Source organism: Chaetomium globosum, genomic scaffold, assembly GCF_000143365.1.
Source record: "Chaetomium globosum CBS 148.51 scaffold_1 genomic scaffold, whole genome shotgun sequence".
In the NCBI taxonomy this organism is placed as follows: Eukaryota; Fungi; Ascomycota; class Sordariomycetes; order Sordariales; family Chaetomiaceae; genus Chaetomium; species Chaetomium globosum.
In genome coordinates, this window is record NT_165976.1 from 5223940 (window position 1) to 5242105 (window position 18166).

Consider the following 18166-nt stretch of genomic DNA (forward strand, 5'->3'; position numbering starts at 1 on the left):
GTTACCCGGAGGTAGAATTCCGTGGCTCCACCGGAACCTTTGTCGTCCTGCACTCGTTGCTAGTTCCGGGTTGACTTGCGTACGTCACCCAAGATGGATTCGCGACAAGAGCCGCAGGTTGTGCTTGTGGTCAAGGGCGGGAGAAAGTCGGTGCCGTCCAACGTCTCGGACCAGAGAATCTGCTAGGTTTGACAAGAAGCGAATGACGAGATCGGAAAGCGCTGGATTGTAGCTTCGAGACGGGGTCCGCCGGTTTTAGTACTCTAGCGGGACGTACCTACATTAGGCAGTCAGGTGGTGATGACATCGTCCCCTCCCTCAACGATGGGGCCACCACCGTCTGAGTCGTGCATGACCTTGATTTTGACCACATTTACAATTGCGACAAATCGGTCCCCCTGTTATTCACCGAGTCAGGCGTTTATGGCGCGAGAACAAAAGCGGTTTGTGCTTTGACGACGTCGACAAGCCTCCGCTTTTGGAATCTGGTGCCGATGATGGGAGTCGCCCCCGGTGGACCAAAAAAAACCCATCTCCAAGTGTAGGTGCCGATGAAACTTTTGAAGAGAGGAACGAAAAGAAAGCCATTCGGAAGACAAAAGTCTACTTTTTACTTCACTCGATTTCATTGATTAATTATTTTTCCTCGGTTTTTTTTTACCTCTTTTTCTTTTCTCCTCTTCTTTTAGTTATACTTCTTTTTCTTTTCTTGATTTTTCTTTCTCCCATCTCGAGTTCGGCTTTTCTTGCCAGAGGGAGGGAGTCCTCTCGCTGAAAAATACTTGGGAAATTGATCGGCGAGGCGTTTCTCCCCTGACAAGACAACCGCCTGCCTCTCTTGTTGGTTTGTGGGAAGTTCCACGACGCCTTGACTCGAGCTGATGGAGGTTCCCACAACGCTGGCGGCAAGTCGTGCAAGATAGATTTGAGTTCACAATTTCACGAACTTGCGGGGAAAGAGCCACGATCGTTTCCATACAAAGACAAAATGACTAGAACATATAAGCTCGTGATTACGATGCCTTCTTTCTCTCCAGCTACCATATGTCACTCAAAACAAGCCGACTTACCAAGCTACCTCCAAATCTAGCTTGGGCTTCCCATCTCGACCTGAGCATGTCTTCATCAACAGCCACCTCATCAACCGCCACCCCCGACAGGGAAGCATTGCGAAAGGGCCCAATTGGTCTCTCGTGAGCCTCTCCATTTCATCCTTCTGGATACATGGAACTGATTGGGGGCTTTTCAGACTCGAACCGCACCGGTCCCACATGGGTAGTGCCATGTTGGAAACATATCTCTACGACACAAGCTGCTTTTCCGACCGGCTGGTCCAGCCAAAGGGTCACGGAAAACGCGACCCGGTGATTATGGAACTCGAATCGATGGTTATCCAAAATCGGGATACAAGTGCCGTTCCACAGCGTGGTTGACGGAAATTTTACCGGGAACATAGAATGAATCAATAAATCAAAAGCTGAAAAATAGGTACGGTACTTGGTCAAAGCCCGTTTCGGATGAAGTGATGGTTGTGTCTGGTTGTCAACGGCAATGCCATGGAATTGGTGGAATAAAAGCGGACCACTTACCACTTTCGGCATGTTCACGCTGGATTGCGGCCGGCAGGGTGGTTTCGAACACTTTTACACGTCGATCCCTGCCAAGCTCGACACATCACCATGGAATTAATTCATCTACGAAGTACTTAAGGGAAGTTTTCATCCACACGTGAAGTGTCTCGTGAACAGCGGGTTCAACTGACTCGGATTCCTATCTAACAGTGCCGCCGAGCTCGGTTCAAATTCCACTTTACACACGCTAGCTCTCTATGCGCCGGTCTCGAAATGCAAGTAAACTGAAGATCGGGGGTAACAAAAAGACCAAACAGGAGAAAGAAAAATAAACAAAGAAAAAAAAGACCAAAAAAGGGGGACATAATAATTCTAATTTCTCAATCCAAGCTCTGAATCATCACCTTGATGGCGCCCGTCTTCGGATCCGACGCCGCGTCAAAGGCCTTGAGGGCGTCCTCGAGGCCGAAGCGGTGGGTGACGAGGCGGGACAAGTCGACGACGCCGTTCTGGACGAGGCGGATGGCGCGTGGCCAGGTGTTGCTGTAGCGGTACTGGAACTGCAGGTCGACCTCGCGGACGCTGGCGCGCATGAAGGGGATCTGGATCTCGTTCTTGCCGACGCCGATGACGAAGACCTTGCCTCCGAACTTGACCGCCCAGATGGCCGCCGCGATGCTGCTCTCCACCCCGGTGCACTCGAGCGCCACCGCGGGCTCGATGCCCCCGAAGCTCGCCACCACGGCCTTGGCCGCCTCCTCGGCCGACATGCGCTCCACCTTGTGCGTGATCACCTCCGGGCAGATCTCCTTGGCGAACCGCAGCCGGCCCTCGTCGATGTCGGTGATGACCAGCGGGCACGCCCCCGCGGCCTTGGCGCAGAGCATGGTGATGAGGCCGATGGGGCCCGCGCCGCAGACGAGCACGGGGTCGCCCAGGCGGACCTCGGCTCGGTGCAGGCCGGCGAGGGCGACAGACAGGGGCTCGAGCATGGCGCCGTCCTCGTACGACATGTCGCCGATCTTGTGGCACCACACGGCCGGGTGGTTGACGTAGCGGCGCAGCAGGCCCGGCACGGGCGGGGTGGACAGGAAGTCGACGGCCTCGCACCCGTTGTACCGGCCAGTCAGGCACGGCTCGCACGCGTTGCAGATGACCTGCGGCTCCACCGCCACCCGGTCGCCCACCTTGAGGCTCGTCACCCCCGGGTGCACCGCGACGATCTCGCCCGCCGACTCGTGCCCGAGGATGTGGTCGCACCCGACGATCATGGGGCCGATGCAGCCGTGCTTCCAGAAGTGTACATCCGACCTACACGGGAACAAGACAGAGACGGTGTGAGCTGGGGGGGAGTTCTGATCCTCTCTCATATATGTATGTGTGTGTGTGTGTGTGTATGTGTATGTGTATCATCCCATACCTGACCAGAGACCAACCAAAAAACTAGCCAGCCGGGGCCTAGCTTTGGCCTGGTCTGTTCTGGATCTGGGTCGAGTGGGGGGCTTGGGGATGGGGTTCGGGTTCCTTACCCGCAGATGCCTGTGCTCCTGATGGCGATGGTGACCTGGCCCTCCTTGAGCTCCTCCCCCTTCTGGACGCTCTCCAGCGTCGGCGTGGCTTCGCTTATCCACAGGTCGTGCTTGGGGTTTGTGAAGACGCCAATGTTGGCCTTGGCCGCCTTTAGCTTGCCATTGGTACCATTAGTGCCGTTGATGCCGTTGGTGCCGTTGGCACCGTTGACGGTCTTGGTGCCGTTCATGGTGTGAGCGAGCGATAAAGGGAATGTGTGTGTGTGTGAGGATTACGGTACGGAAGGCGTACGGAAGGCGGACGGAAGGCGGGAAGGCGGGAATCCGGGACGAAAGAGTGGTCGGTCTCGACTTAATTTCTAGAACATCCAACGAAGGCGGGGTAGCGTGGGAGGTAACGTCGTCTTATACATGTGTGTGTTCTCTGCTGTCTTCTCTCCTGCTTCCCGAGGAGACGATCATCTGCAGGTTCCGCATGGATGCGCAGGGTTTCCCGGATACATCCATCTAACCGGCGGCTGCTCGCATCAACGGTAGCACCTGGGGCACCACTGGGCACCTGGGTAAGTGTTTTGTTGCGCAGGGCTCCACCCAATATCTGATCCCGCAAATGCAAGACGACCTCTGATGGGCACGGAAGAAAGGCTGTTCCACCAAAGACAGGCCTCGGCCTCGATGGACCGCGCGCCGGGGGTTGATAGGCTGCAATTGCCCTCTTTGAGTCAGGTGGCATCCTCGTCACAACCCACACCGAAGGTCGGGAGGCCGAACAACGCCCGCGGGAATTTCCAGCGATTATGTTATGTTTGCTGCGCTTCGAATTCGTACCCGCACCCGCACGCGGGGGACCCATCCGCCGACTCGGCAACGGGAAGACCGAGCCCGGGACAGTGCTTGACCGGCCTCCACGGATTTTTTTTACCCGCGCCAATCATCGGTAGCCAGAATCTTCACCGTCTCCTCCTCCATCGGCGGGTGCGCATGGTGGGGGTCTCTTAGCTGGTGGAGATGTTCACCCCACGCTTTGCTGGCTGGAAGTGATTATAATATAAAAGGATAGGTAGCGCATATCACGCAGCTGCTTGCCGATGGACGAGCCGAGGGAGGGATGGACCTTCGTGGTGTCTTGCCTTTCGCTTATACACGAACCAACTCAACCACCCTCTTATCTACCACAGTAACGCCCGCTACCCAGCCGACCTCGTCGCCCTAGTTAACGCCCAGACCAATGCAAACCCGACAAGCTAACTCCACAAGATGTTATCCCATGCGCATGTGCAGCCCGACCGCCGCCGATCTAGTTTAATCCCACAACCCCGTATCCCTCGCAGCCGCCACCAATGGTGAAAATCGAGAGCCGGAAATCGCCGTGCCGTCCGCCAAATATGTCCCCGAGAACAAAAGAAATGAAGTAAAAATGGAAGCCGTCGCTGTCGAACCCGCCAAAGCTTCCCGTTTCGGAAGTTGTCCCCATCGTATTAGAACATGGCAACGACCACATCGCGGACGCATCGCCCGTAGCTGCAGCAGGCTTCCGGCGGGAGTTCGCCCTTGAGAATAAGGTCGCGTTTCCACTGCGGACAAGTTTGTTAGTCGCGGAGGGGTCAAGTCGGCCGGGGTCTTGCGAGGTGGGGAGAGGGGAGCTTACCTCTGTGCAAGCGATGGGGGTGGCTGCGGCTAAGTCGCCCGCCAAGACAGTGACAACGATGGTGACAAGGTTGAGTTTCATTTTGTCTGTTTGGATTGCTGGCTTGTTTGCTTGGTGGGGCTATTTTCTGACTTCGAGTTGAATCGCTTCTTTGACTCAAAGTTGGCTTGATTGACGACTCTCGGAGAGGGAAAGGAAATAGGTGGCTGAATGGGTTTATGGTCAGTTGCTCTGCTCAGCTCGGGAAGGAACGGTGAGTGAGTTGGCGTAATCGAGAGCCGTTCTTGCCAGTTGGGTTTTGTGATAAAGCACAGCAACTGAATGTGGAAATGAGCAAATACGAGTTATCGTAAAAGCACAGCAGCTTCCGCTTCACCCCACACCGGCGAGATGAGACAGAACAGGGCTCCCCTCCAAGGGTGAAATGGGAACGAGAAACAACACGTCTCTCTGTCTTTTATTTAGACTCAACACGAGGGGTAGTAGAGAAGGTGGAGCAGACCCAGCCAGCCGGTTCAGCAGAATGAGCCCCGTTAGCCGTTCAAACCGGATCCCGCCCGGTTTCTGGACACATGTTTCATGCTATGCAAGCCATCGGCACCCCTCGCCACTCAGACTCCTAGATAGCCCTTTTGCGGACTTTTCCGTCGTTTATTCTCACTGTCCCCGACGAGACCCGACAGCTCTTTTCCCGGGGGCTGGTTGACAAGTGGTCTGTCGCCGGACGCACCAAGGCGGAGCAAGACAACGGCGTCGCCAAGCCAGGAAGGCATTCTGTGCATACCGCATCCGGAAAAAGTATTCGTAGATGTGCGGGGATTGGGCCTTTCTTGTCAGATGTTAGACATGGATATCGTGCGCGACGACGTATCTCCTTTCAACCCCAATCGACGCCTTTTCTTCCGTCCACGGTCTAACAAGCTGGCCTCCCGAGTATTCGTATACTTGTGTATGCTTGGAGCCCAGCCTTTTTTGCGCTAAGGCAGAGAACAAAGACAGGCCGGAAATGCCGCCTGGTGTATCATTTAGGTTGCCGGGAGGCCGCGAGTGGTAGTCCAGAGGCTTGAGCCCAGATCATCCGTGGTCTCTTGCTGGCTGCCTTTCGAAAGAGCACGTGCCAGCCGTCGGACACTCCTACTTCGTACTTTGCGTCCTGCAAGCGAATATTGCTCAATTTGATGACCAATAACAAATAGAGAGAAAAACACATTTTAATATCATCACCAAAGGCTAGCCTCGAGTTCAAGCCGATAAAGTATGGCATGCAAAAGCAAAGGAAGCGGAGATGGCAAGAGGTTAGGGATAGGGTTCGTCAGCTTTGTTCATGCATGTGAATGACTCTGGTGCACGGACCATCTCATTTCTGCCTGCCATCAGCCACAGGCAATGACGTTTTTGATTCCCACCCCTGTTGCGCAGGGAAGCAGCTGCCCGCCTTTCATCCCAGGTTTCCACACACAACACGTCACAGCTCCTGACGCCCTGCAGAGCTCTCAGCTCTCTGCTTTTCTAGCCAAAATCCAAATCTGTCCTTCCCAATTAACTCGGCACCTATAGAACACCGACGACAACAACTACAACATCATCCCAGAGACCTAGCAGTACCAAAGCGCTCTGCTAAACACTAGCCAAGATGACGCTCTACTACACCTTGGTACGCTCTCTTTCCTCTCTGCGCACTCGCACTCCCCCACTCCCCGTCAAGCTACGAGATCACATGCGACCTTGGAAATTGATTCTTGGACTGACCATGACATGCTTCTAGGTCTTTCTGCTCCTCGTGGGGGAGATGGGCCTCTTCATGCTCTTGATCATGCCATTGCCTTTCGCGATGCGCAGGAAGGTGTTCACGTAGGTTCTCCCTAGGCCCCATGCCATCTCCTGACCTGTGCGAAGCTAACCATTTGCCCCCCTCCTTTTAGCTTCATCTCCGAGAACCCAATCGTGGCTAAGGTCCAGTACTGGATGAAGATCACCTTTGTCTTCATCCTGATCCTCTTCATCGACAGCGTCAACCGCGTTTACCGCGTCCAAGTCGAATTGGCAGCCGCCACCGAAAACACAGGCGCATCTGCGTACGTCCTCTGCAACGAGATACCTACCCCTTCACCTAGTATGCACAGAACAAAGATGGGACACAGGTGCTAACCGTCTCAAGCAGGCCAGCGATCATGGGCCATGAGCGTCTCGAAGTGCAGGCCCGCAAGTTCTATTCGCAGCGCAACATGTATCTTTGCGGCTTCACCCTCTTCCTCTCGCTGATCCTCAACCGGACCTACACCATGATCCTCGACGTGCTGCGCCTGGAGGAGAAGCTGAAGCAGTACGAGGGCACCGAGAAGAACACCAAGCAGGCCGAGAAGCTGGCCATGGCCGGCGATCCGGGTGAGATCTCGCGCCTCAAGCGCGAGGTTGAGCTGCGCGACCAGGACATCGCCACCCTCAAGAAGCAGGCCGCGGGTCTCCACCGGGAGTACGACGCCCTGGCCGAGAAGTACGGCCGCACCCAAGAGGACGGGTCCTCGAAGAAGGACAAATAGGTGACTGACCTTTGGCACGACCTTGACTCTTTGAGCAAAGCCACCGCGGTGGAGGAGGGCGATGCTCCGAGAAATCGGAAGCGGGCGCCATCAAACGTTTGGTCTCCCCAGCTGCAAGCTTAACCGACTCCGGATAGCCGTAGACCACGCATTGGTCTCGGATGGGTTGAATGCGGGGGTGAGGGGAGGCTATTGGGGATGGAAGATGGGGGCAAGAAGAGGCGATGGGCGGGGATGAAGGGTGGGGATTGTGTATGAATTGACAAGTGGTTAGTTGGAGCGAGAAATCGGGCGTTTGTTTATTTAGCCAAGTGTTTTGCAATCCCATGGATATGCTTTTAGGACCGAATGCCGATATTGATCGATGTGTATGTGTAAATTCCATCTATCGCATGATGTCTGACTGGTCCAGAAGCGTAGTCATGCGTGCGCAATGTATCGCAAATCTATCCTCCCATAGGTACCCCAGAACCAAAACAGTTTTTTGAACCCTCTCCCTCTATAACCGAGTCGAAAAAGAACAGGACAACCAAGCAAAACCAACCAGAAAACACACAAAAGCCACCCCATCCATCCCATCCTACCCTTTACAAACAAGCAAGCAAACAACCGAACCAGACTAAACCAAACCAAAACCAACACACCAACACAAACTCACAACATATCATACAAATCCGGAAACAGAATCCCGTTCGCCATCGCCAACACCTCCCTCTCCTCATCCTCATCCGCCTCCTCCTCGTCCCACGCCAGCAGGCCCATCGCCCGCAGCCCGGCCTCCCCGCCCGCCGCCCCCACCGCCTCCGCCCCGGGCCGCCCCGCGTGCCCGCTCTCCCCGGCCCGCATCCCGACCCCCGCCGTGCTGCCGCTGCCGCCCACCAGGTCGAAGTCCGGGCCCGCGTGGCCTTGCAGGAAGGCTTTGCGCTGCCGCGCGAGGTAGAGCGCGTTGGTTTGCGTGAGGGGGCAGGCGGGTAGGTAGAGGTGCGCTGTGGGGTTGGGGTGGGTGGTGGTGGTGGTGGGGGAAGCGGGGTGGGGGGAGATGGCGTGGATTAGGTCCGGGTGCCAGACGAGGTAGTCACCTGGTTCGAGGTGGGGGACGGGCACCATGCTGCGGTCGAGCTGGAGGTGGGGGTGGAGGGCCGGGGTGATTTGCTGGGCGTAGCTTGGGAGGGCGCCGTGGAGGATGCTGTTTTGGGGGCGGTTGAAGGTCCATGGTTGATCTTCGTCTTGTTGGGGAGAGAAAAAGGGGCGGAGGAGGAAGTAGGCGGTGGCGAGCCGTGGGATGGGGCAGACCTGCAGGGAGCCCGGGCCGGGCGAGATCGAGTCGAGGGCGAGCCAGCCTTGGAACATGCGGAATATGGAACATGCGCCGGCTTTGTGGTATAAGTCGCTTGTTACGCCTAAGCGGGTGCTGCTCTGCAACAGACGAAGTCAGAAGTCAATACGTGCCTGGGAGGAGATTGGGAGGGGAGAGGAGGGGTGGCGGAGATCTGCATACCTCCCAGGGATCGTAGTCCTCCCACCGGCCCTGAAATATATCTTTATACGTCCCGGCCCGGCCGTACCCGTCAGGTTCCCACCGCTCGACGCTGCCCCCGTCTACTCGTGCGCAAAAGCCATCCTCGAGGCCATCTCCTTTCCGCAACACCATCCGATCGGCGTATGAGATTGGAAAACTTGTTGTTACCCTGGCATTCTTGTCTTTCGACTGCCATACGCTCATTGCAAACTTCTGGGCAGCAAGAACGTTGGGGTGGGCGCGAGCTTTAACCTGGGCAGGACTCCAAAATACATCTTGAGATTCGGTGTCTTTTGGCGCTGGTTTGTTGGGCGAGCCCTGTTTGAGGTATTCATCTGCTTCTCGATTCCAAGCGAGAGCGGTGTCTTTGGGAATCACGTTGCGGATAACCCCGACTCCTCTTTGACGAAGATCTCGCAAAAAATCTTTTGCTTGCTCCGACTTGTTGGTATCCTTGAAGTTGATGGTGGGTATGGCTTCGGATCCCAGGGATGACACCGTATCGATTTCCTCTGAGAGACGCCCGAGGAGCCGTTGCCACGAAGCACTGACAGCGGTTTCCTTGTTCGATGTCAAGCCCTCCTTGAGAGTAGTGAATCTCGGTGTAAGTTGAATGGGGCCAGGGTAGGCAAACGACTGCGTTTCACCCCATCTTGCCCGGGAGAAGGGGTCGACCATGGTCGTCAAGATCGGAAGAGGCCCTATTGAGATGGCCATGGCAAGAAACGATGAGAGTTGACATGACAGAGATGAAGGATAAAGCAAATACATGCAAGCGTGCCGGGGGTGCCCGGGACAAGTTGAACAGATGAGCCAGGAGCGAGGGGAAGAGAAGGATGCTTGCAATGAATACGGGAGATATACCCACCGTGACAGTCCCTTTGATCATGATGAAAAGGACACTGCCCATGTCGACCCAAGTTGCCTGCGTGCTAACTAACCATGGTTGCCATGTGGCTGCCATGACCGGTGTAAATGCATGCGGGCAGTTTTGTCCGTCATGATATTGACAGGGGATACATGTCCGCAGCCACGGCCCGCCAGGCCGGTCATGCAGGTCCACGGAGAATAATCGTGGCGGTCACCAATAGGGGAATTTTAGCAGTCTGCCGCCATGAGGGTCTCGTTCGGAACCACTTCGGGTATCTTTCTCATGTTTCGCTTACAACTTCTTTGCAGGGCTGAGGACGAGCCGCCAAGGGGCCAGCAACATTTTCATGGCCTTTCCCGAAGTCCCGCAACTATCGTTCCAGCCGGTGGGTTTACCTGGTACGGAACACCCCCTTGTCTACACTATGCTTGTTTCCCCCGTTTTGAACGTCGTACAGGCACTGCATCGGCGGAATTGTCACCCGATGCCTTTCTCTTTGCCAGCTGCTTTTCGGCCACCGATCCGGCTGGCGGTTTTCTCGCACTCGCCGAACCGGTGTTTTCGTCTTTCGGCCGTCTCATCAAAACAAATGCCACTCGCTCGATATCAACTGCTTTAACACCGAGACGCTTGGTCAATGCTTGCGCTCGTTTGTTTAGCTCCGTATACTCCTTTTGGTTGTACTTGATGGGTGCCTTTGATCCATTGCAGCACAACCAGTAGAATGCCTCATCGGCGAAGAAAACGACGTGCTTTGGGTCATGGACTGCCAGGAGTAACGATGCGGTGGCCGGCCCGATGCCCTTGAGTTCGGTTAGGATATTGAGGGCACCGGAAACATCAGCCTTGTCCCGAAAGTGCGCAACGGCTTTTTGGACGGTGTCCCGGACGAAACCCGGCTCGTTTGAGGATACTAGTTTCATCAAGGTGGGCCGAAACTTCCCATGCCGACTGAGTCCAGAATCAGCATGTGTTTCGTCGTCGATTGCTCAGTGAGAGCAAGCAGAGCCGAGGGGCGCTTGTCTAAGCGCCGCTCCATCGATGCGGGATCCTCGGCTTTGCATCTCCATCCGCCCGCCAAGGCGTCCGGGTTGAGACTAGTGGCATGACGTCGACGAGGTGCGAGAGATTAGACGTACAGTTTCCACTCGACAAGTTTTTTGACGTGATCGAGATCCATAGCCGTGCCTGGGTCCTCGGAACCAAAGGCGTCCAGAGCCGTGCCATAGCGATAATGGTCCAGGCTGGCCAGTGTTTCCTGGCCAGGTTTGGCTGCGAGGTGGGGCTATCAGAAGCTGCTGCTGGACTGCTGGGTGTTCGTTGCTACGCAAGGCCCGAAACGGGATGTGCCTACATACCTCCCTTCGCGTCGGATATCTCCGCGATGAACGCAGGATAGCTTGCGAAAACCTCTTGAAATTCGCTGTCGGATATGGTATCCGGCGACCAAGTGACTGTGTTAGCCATTGCGGCTCCTTGGTGATGCCGGGCCGGGGTCACACTGCAGGACCAAGAAGACCAACAACGGCAGCTGGCTAGGATGAACGGGTTGGCGCGATGGATTGACGGGGTCCACAAGGCCCACCTGATGGAGAGCGAGGGATTCGAGATTCGGGAGGACGCGCCGGCGATACGCTGTCCTGGTTGGTGGTCCGGGCGTCTTTCAATAAGGCCACGAGTTCGGTGTCTGTTCTGGAAGAATCCCTTGCTGGGGCAGGCGGATGCAAGCGCGGCTGTCTCTCGGTTCAGCGCGTTTGCGAAGCGAAAAAAAAAATTGTGGCTTGCTTTAGGTTGCTTCTGCCGCCCGAGTCCCGGAATCGCCGCATCCAAAATGAAAACCGTTAAGAACCGGTTAAGCGGAAGCAGATCGCATGCGGCACGGCAGCGCGGGCCTCTGAACTAAATGCCGATCTTTGATGTATGGCGTGGCCGACGGGTGAACGGCGTACGGATGGAAGTTGAGGCTCTTCTTCGGTGTTTCGAGAAGTCGATACGGCAAACTTCTTTGAAGTACATCGTTAGATGAGACGTTGCATGAAGGGAGGACCGCCTGAGAAAGGCGCTGCTCTTGGCATGCCCAGCCGGCCATTTCAACCACCCTTGCTTGTGATCTTAAACAAGGGTCAAGCAGATGAACACAAATGATCGGAAGATCAGAAAATCAGCACAGTAAAAAGTGAAGGAAAAGAAAATTCAAGTAAAATACCATCTGGTCATTTTCCTTCGCTTTTTCGTTTTTCTTCCACCATCTCGTGATGTAGCGACATAGTTAATTCGTCCCTTCTTGTCATGGAACAACGGGATATTGGGGGTTCGTCCGGGCTGTCAGCTGTCAGCAGCCCTGAGCCACCGCCCATGCCACCTAACCCCTGCTGTTCTTCCACCAGTGGACAAGCCAGGTTGCGGCTCGTGCGTCGCTTTTGCATCCAGACCTTCTCGATGGAGACTTCCGGTTGCAGAACCAACATTTCTTCTTCTGCGCGCCACTTTTCTTACCCGCTGAAAAGTAAGAAAAAAGTCGCAAAGGACGGGAACTCGTACCCATCGCATCGGCTCGAGCCAACAACGACACGAGAAACAAAAGCAACCGAGAAACCCTTCCAAAATGGGTGGTGGTAACGTATGTAACCCCTGTCTCCGCCGACGTCGACTCCTTCCCGACTCTCCGCCAACCGAAATGCCATTGCTGCCGATCGAAGGACCCCTTTCGACAATTTACTGATACCACATGACAGGGAGCCAAGGCTGCGCAGAAACGCGCCCGGAATGACAAGAAGGCCGGTACGAAGGCTGTCTCGCAGCTGAAGAGCGTAAGTTCCCCGTGGTATCCCAAGTACGATGCTAGCACCACTGAGGAGGATCTAACGCGGACCTTTCTCAACAGAACACTGCTGCGATGAACATCATCTGCAATCAGTGCAAGCAGACCTTTCTCTCGACTTCTCGCGAACCTCAGTACGATTGCCCCGTCCGCTTTCCACCCCCCGACCTTCCGAAAAGTACACCAGCAGACAGGCGGCCCAGACTGACATTGTCTTTCCCTTAGGCTTACCCTTCACGCCGTAAACAAGCACAACGCGACGTTGCCGCAGTGCTTCCCCGAGTTCGCGGCCGCCACTCCCGCAGCTAAATGATTGGGCCAACCACACTACCATAGGTTCACGACGAGACACGAGTTTTACGAGGAACGGGCGGGAAATCTTGGGTTATTGAGAAGGCGTAGATGGAAGGCGTTGACAGTCGGGTTTTCTAGCGGGTCAGCAGCATCTAGTTGATCTCTTGCATGTGATGGGCGAGCGACGGAGTCCAGTTACCAATGATGCGGAGCCGACAGAGGGTCCGACATACTCCACTGTGCTAACCGGTCCCAAAGTCCATGGGAATATGGTTCAGAGATATGCTTACTTGCTTGCTTGCCCATTGATTGTTCTATAAAAAGACGCCAACCGTTGGTCATTTCGATACGCCTACGCCTCTGCTAGCCTCGCACTCACCCAACAACAGCAGGAGTAGCAGCAGCAGCAGCAGCAGCCTCCTTCCGCTGTTGCTCCCTGATACTCTCCAAAATATCCGGATACCACCTCTCCCCCACATCCGGATGACTCTTGACGCGATTCCTCAGTGTCGCCTCCCCCAACGTCTCAGCAACACCCCCCCCACGAAACGTAAACTCCACCTCATCCAACCGGCCCCCATTGGCGCGCAGCACCGCCTCGCGCTGGGCGCGCACGTGGGCAGGAACCACCGCGCCGACGCCGACCGTCTCGAGGTCGGCGAAGCGCGCGTCGCCGCTGACGCCCTGGAAGAAGGGGATCGAGTAGCGCGCGCCCGCGCCCGCCGCCGGCGACAGCACGCGGTGCGTCGTGCTCGCGCACACCCCGCCCGTCAGTGCCTCTAGCCCCTGCCCGATGGCCACTACCAGCGTGCCCGCGATGGGCGGGCAGTCGATCCACGCGCCGCGCATGTTTTGGACTTGCAGGCCGCGGTGGGGGGAGCCTGTAGGAAGTAGGAGGTGAGCACTTTGAAGGGGAAGTGGGTTAGAGTTTGGTTTTTGGTTTGTGATTAAGAGGGGGAGGAGGGTAGCGGGTGGAAAAGGGCAGAAGGGGAGTTGGGGGGGGGGGACACAAACGTACTGCTATCTTTATGTGGCCCAACCCCTTGGTTTTCCTCCCTTACCCTCGGCGCCGAGCTCACCAACATCGGGGTACTTGACGATCTTGAGCTTGTGCTGCTGATCCGCGTCAAAGTACTTGTTGAACGCGCCGCTCGGGAGCTCGATGGCCTCGGCGATCAGGCTAGTGAAGTAGATGGAGATGGCGCCCATGCGCTTCATGTACTCGGTGAAGATGGGCCGGAAGTTGGACAGCACCTCCGGTGACGGCCACTGGTTTGGCGCCAGCAAATTGTAGTACCGCGGTGCGTCCGGGCCGGGCACCGGGTGCTCCGTCGAGAGGTCGATCTGTTCGCGGTTGTCGATCGCACCAGCTGTGACCTCGGCTGACAGACGTGAGTAGCCTAGGAAGGACGGCGCATTCTTCATCTCGATTTTGAGCCTGGGGAGATATTCAGCTTTCAGAGGTAACAAGGTGAGAGGACTTGTGTTGACCATACTTCTCATCTGTGGGTATGTCGAAGAAGGCCCTGCCCTCTTCGATCACCTGCTGGAAGAAATCGTCTGATATGCCTACATTCTTGAGATAGAGGAACCCGACCTCCATTAAGGCATGCCGCAGCTCAGATAAAAACCCGGGCTTTGTGGCTGGGTCCCGGGCCAGGGCCAAATCCAAAATGGGGATCGAGGTGAAGGACATGGTCGGTGTTGGGTGCCCTGAGAAGAGCTACACTGGGGGTTGAGGCTGGGAGTAGTGGGAAACGTCAAAGCAGGTTACCGTCCCTGCAACAACTGCATATATTGAGGATTATGCCAACAGGGTATCTAATCATAAGACCGCCCAGAACTTTCTTTACTTCTACTAACAAGCTTGGTACCTCGGGAAAGAGAAACCAGCCCATTATATGCAGTACCTCGTGCGCCCTTCAAGAATGGCGTAATCGGAGTTGCCATCCCTGCCCCGCAATTCACACCACACTAACAGCCAAAGACGCGGGGCAGCGGAGCCAGACAGCCAATCTTCGGCGCGGTTGTTTGGGAGCGCGCTCAGCCATGCTACTTGAATTGACCGGGCCGCCCGCGAGCTCCGAATCGGCGGTTGCCGCCCCGCTTCGCTTCCGGATGGTCAAAGTGAAATATTCAACCTTGACACATCCAGAGGCCCTTTTCGGCACCAAGCTAACCGGAGGTACTTCCAATCCTGATGTGCTCTCCAGAACTCATCGATAGTTGGAATAGGCCCGGGGCAGCATACAATCTGTCGCAGCGCAAAGGTATTCGCGGCGTGGACCATGCTTTTCTGGGTGGGGAAGAAAAGTTGGATAAATGTAGCCGACACTAAGCGTTAACCGGCTTGGTAGAGAACAACCCGGCCACCTGGTAGAAGATGTCTTCGATTGGCGGCATGGCGAATGCCGGGGCAGCATTGAATATCTTGGCGAGTCGCTGTGGCGCCACAACAGCAGCGTGGGTGTCGTCTTCATCTTCCATCTCCACATCCTGGTCGACATCCTCCATTTCTTCATCGCTGGCCTCACCCTCATGAAGCTCGAGTTCGCCAGAGGTCGCGTCTCCGGTGGTAGTGGCGTCACCATCGACTCCTAAATCTGCCAAGGGCTGGAGCAGGGGTGCTTGCTCGGGGCCTTCAGCCACGGACCAGATCTGGGCTGCCGAATCGACCACGATGAACCCGGAGGAAGACGGGGCAGCGATCACTGATGTGATCAAGTGCGGAAATGTCTGAATCAGCTGGGGTTCGTCTCCTTCGATGGCCAAGACAACAAGCTCTGACCTCGCGCCCCTCTTCATCTTGTCCTGATTTTGATGTGGGACAGGCGCAACAAGGGCAACACTCCTCGACTCGTAGTTGACTGCGAGCTGGCTAAGTCGCTTTGCGGCCTCCGACGTCTCCTTCAGAGAGTAGCTATAAAGCAGCTCATCCGACACGATGTCGTAGACAACAAGTTCCTCGGATAGCATAATCAAGGTGGATCCCATAGACTCCATGGCGCGAATCTCGCCCCTGAACATGCCAGACACAACGTCCCGGAAAGCACCAGTCTCGGTATCAATGGCCACCACCACTGCGCCAGAGGGGGGGCCGAAGGCGGCGAAAAGGATGGACCCGTCCTCCGAGAATGCAATGGCGCCGCTGCATGGCACATTCTTGGGGGTCTCGACGGAGTCATCCTGTTGTTCATAAATGGGAAGCGGAACGGTCCGAGAACAAGACCAGCTCCGCAATGGCTCGCCGTCGGGACCGGTAGCTGCGAGTCCATCTCTCTTGCGCATCTTCGAAGTCCAAAACCGTACCACCCCATCATTACCGATCGTAGCGAACTGGGATGAAGTCGGGTCACTGGCGAGGTCAAATATTGGTTGGGTTCGATCCGTATGGTGAGCGTCGTTGATGCGAGTTACGAGTTGGAAAGATTGATCTTTTGCCCCGGCCTCCCAGAACTTAAGATGGATCTCGCGCCTCTCTCGGGATGCCTCCGCGGGGGTTTTGGAGCCGGTCAGAAAAACGTCTGTGTCTCGTTCGGGCGGTTGCCATTCGTCGACTGAGGCAAGCCACTTGCCATCTCGAGAGAAGGCAAGTTTGGTAGCGGTCGGTTCTACGACGGGAACGCCCTCGTTGGTGATATTCGCGTCCGTCGGATTAGTCCGGGCAATGGCATGCTTGGTGATGCCGTGAAATGAGGATAAATCGAACACCTGGAGAAGTGGTGTAGACGAGCCCCCTCCTAGAGTCGCTTGTTGCCCGTTGCCGACACAGAGAAACAATTGCGACGGTATTTGGGGATTGACGGCGGCAACCAACGGAGCCGCTATTTCTTCGACAGGGCGCCAGACGCGGCGGACCAGGGACTCTTTGGGTTGACGATCGCCCAGAACGAGTGACTGAATCCCCGAGACGTACATCGTCGGTTTCATTTCGGCAGTGGATAGTATCATGGTTGAGTTGTCATCGAGATGAACCGCATATGATGACCCTCGGGGTGAGACGACGATGTTTTCGATAGTTGCGGAAAGGTGTGGCAGAAAATCAAGCCTGCCCGTATCGACTTGCCAGAGAACGAGAACGGTCTCGCAGCCACCGGAAATGAGGTAGTTGCCTGCCACTAGTTAGTCAGACGGCCCCGGAAAGTATGCACATTTCACGTAAAAGATTGCTTACCATCTTGGGACCACTTGACGCTATGTACCGCCCGGCGATGCCAGTGGTACTTCTTTGGTTGAATCACACCTGCCTTGGAGGACCCGGATCCCTCCCCTGGCAACTTGGACAGCAAATCATGATAAACATAGATGCCACCCCGAGCGCACCCAACCGCAACGTCGACGTATTGGAGCTCAACCCCTCCTTTCTTGGTAGCCCGGGTCGTGTGTCGGACGTCCAAGCAGCTAACAAGATCCGGGACATCGAAGCAGTGGAAGCGGTATGTCAGATCATCCAAAGACGCCACCTTTTTCGCCTTTAGCAGCCCAAGGTGCAAAGTCTCTTTTGCTGCCGCGACAATCAATCTACCACCGGCGACAAACCGCAGTAATTGCGGGCTCTCGTCGTAGGTGTGGAGAAGCTTGCCTGCCCCCGTCGATAGCGCCTTGGTGTTGTAGGCAACTATTTGCGCAGAGCTCCAAGTGAGCCTCTTCAAAACCAGTAAGATATCCTCCGACTTCCCGCCCACTTCCACCGCGTCCACCGTTACGTCCAGCAGCTTCTTGGCCTCGGTCTTGAAGGGAGTATCGACGCCCAGGCCAGATGTCCAATTGATGTGCCAAATACGTCCATCAGAGCATGCGACCCAAATGTAGTCCGTGTCGCACTTTGATAATACCGAGGACACGATATGCGCTGACACGAGCTCGTTGTCGTCGTCCGTTTTTGTCAGGGGGAGGGCGATCCTGCGGACAAGCAAAGAGTCCTCAGTCGAGTACACCTGAATAGAAGTGTTGTAGGTGATTATGAGGTGTCTGTTATTGTCAGTGAAAGCTCTCCTGAGTATAATCACCCATGTGCAGTCGTCGTCACTCACCGTTCATCAGGAGAGAAGACAGGATCGATATCCAGCATCCTCCCACCCATTGGCTTAGACAACTTCCATGATGCCAACTTTTCCTTTTCAGGCCTCGTTAGGGCTCGTGATGTTGTGTCTAGAAGCTCAAGATCGCCGTTGGTGTTTTGTAACGCCGCATTATCCGTAGTACCTTCCCCAGTCGCATTCTCTTGGAGTTTCGATTTCCGACGGTGCTTTTTTTGGGACAGTTTCGGATCGTCCTTCGGTTCGCGCTTCCGTTTCAAAGACGCTGTGTCGCCGTTTACGTCCATCTTCGAGGTCATTCAGGGTTGTGGTTGGAACAGAGGAATTGGGACAG

General features: G+C 55.6%; 8 protein-coding genes across 8 annotated transcripts; 2 read left to right on the top strand and 6 right to left on the bottom strand.

Moving 5' to 3' along the window:
* Positions 1-685: 685 nt before the first annotated feature.
* CHGG_01693 (uncharacterized protein) lies at positions 686-1285 on the bottom strand (the record flags this gene model as incomplete). The annotated part of the gene is made up of 2 exons (XM_001220913.1): positions 686-899; positions 1071-1285. 2 exons carry the CDS (start codon positions 1283-1285, stop codon positions 686-688), a joined length of 429 nt encoding a protein of 142 aa, XP_001220914.1.
* Positions 1286-1951: 666 nt separating this feature from the next.
* Positions 1952-3330, bottom strand: CHGG_01694 (uncharacterized protein; the record flags this gene model as incomplete). The annotated part of the gene is made up of 2 exons (XM_001220914.1): positions 1952-2882; positions 3101-3330. 2 exons carry the CDS (start codon positions 3328-3330, stop codon positions 1952-1954), a joined length of 1161 nt encoding a protein of 386 aa, XP_001220915.1.
* Positions 3331-4578: 1248 nt separating this feature from the next.
* On the bottom strand, positions 4579-4829 carry CHGG_01695 (uncharacterized protein; the record flags this gene model as incomplete). The annotated part of the gene is made up of 2 exons (XM_001220915.1): positions 4579-4674; positions 4749-4829. The coding sequence occupies 2 exons, from the start codon at positions 4827-4829 to the stop codon at positions 4579-4581; spliced, it is 177 nt and encodes a 58-aa protein (XP_001220916.1).
* Positions 4830-6381: 1552 nt separating this feature from the next.
* Positions 6382-7288, top strand: CHGG_01696 (uncharacterized protein; the record flags this gene model as incomplete). The annotated part of the gene is made up of 4 exons (XM_001220916.1): positions 6382-6402; positions 6514-6599; positions 6671-6823; positions 6910-7288. The coding sequence occupies 4 exons, from the start codon at positions 6382-6384 to the stop codon at positions 7286-7288; spliced, it is 639 nt and encodes a 212-aa protein (XP_001220917.1).
* Positions 7289-7942: 654 nt separating this feature from the next.
* Positions 7943-11145, bottom strand: CHGG_01697 (uncharacterized protein; the record flags this gene model as incomplete). Its single annotated transcript, XM_001220917.1, has 6 exons — positions 7943-8704; positions 8787-9508; positions 9749-9764; positions 10134-10629; positions 10818-10950; positions 11037-11145. The coding sequence occupies 6 exons, from the start codon at positions 11143-11145 to the stop codon at positions 7943-7945; spliced, it is 2238 nt and encodes a 745-aa protein (XP_001220918.1).
* A 1138-nt stretch (positions 11146-12283) lies between these two features.
* Positions 12284-12578, top strand: CHGG_01698 (uncharacterized protein; the record flags this gene model as incomplete). The annotated part of the gene is made up of 2 exons (XM_001220918.1): positions 12284-12298; positions 12414-12578. The coding sequence occupies 2 exons, from the start codon at positions 12284-12286 to the stop codon at positions 12576-12578; spliced, it is 180 nt and encodes a 59-aa protein (XP_001220919.1).
* Positions 12579-13168: 590 nt separating this feature from the next.
* On the bottom strand, positions 13169-14489 carry CHGG_01699 (uncharacterized protein; the record flags this gene model as incomplete). The annotated part of the gene is made up of 3 exons (XM_001220919.1): positions 13169-13674; positions 13855-14296; positions 14367-14489. 3 exons carry the CDS (start codon positions 14487-14489, stop codon positions 13169-13171), a joined length of 1071 nt encoding a protein of 356 aa, XP_001220920.1.
* A 638-nt stretch (positions 14490-15127) lies between these two features.
* On the bottom strand, positions 15128-18119 carry CHGG_01700 (uncharacterized protein; the record flags this gene model as incomplete). The annotated part of the gene is made up of 3 exons (XM_001220920.1): positions 15128-16905; positions 16968-17764; positions 17827-18119. The coding sequence occupies 3 exons, from the start codon at positions 18117-18119 to the stop codon at positions 15128-15130; spliced, it is 2868 nt and encodes a 955-aa protein (XP_001220921.1).
* Positions 18120-18166: the final 47 nt, after the last annotated feature.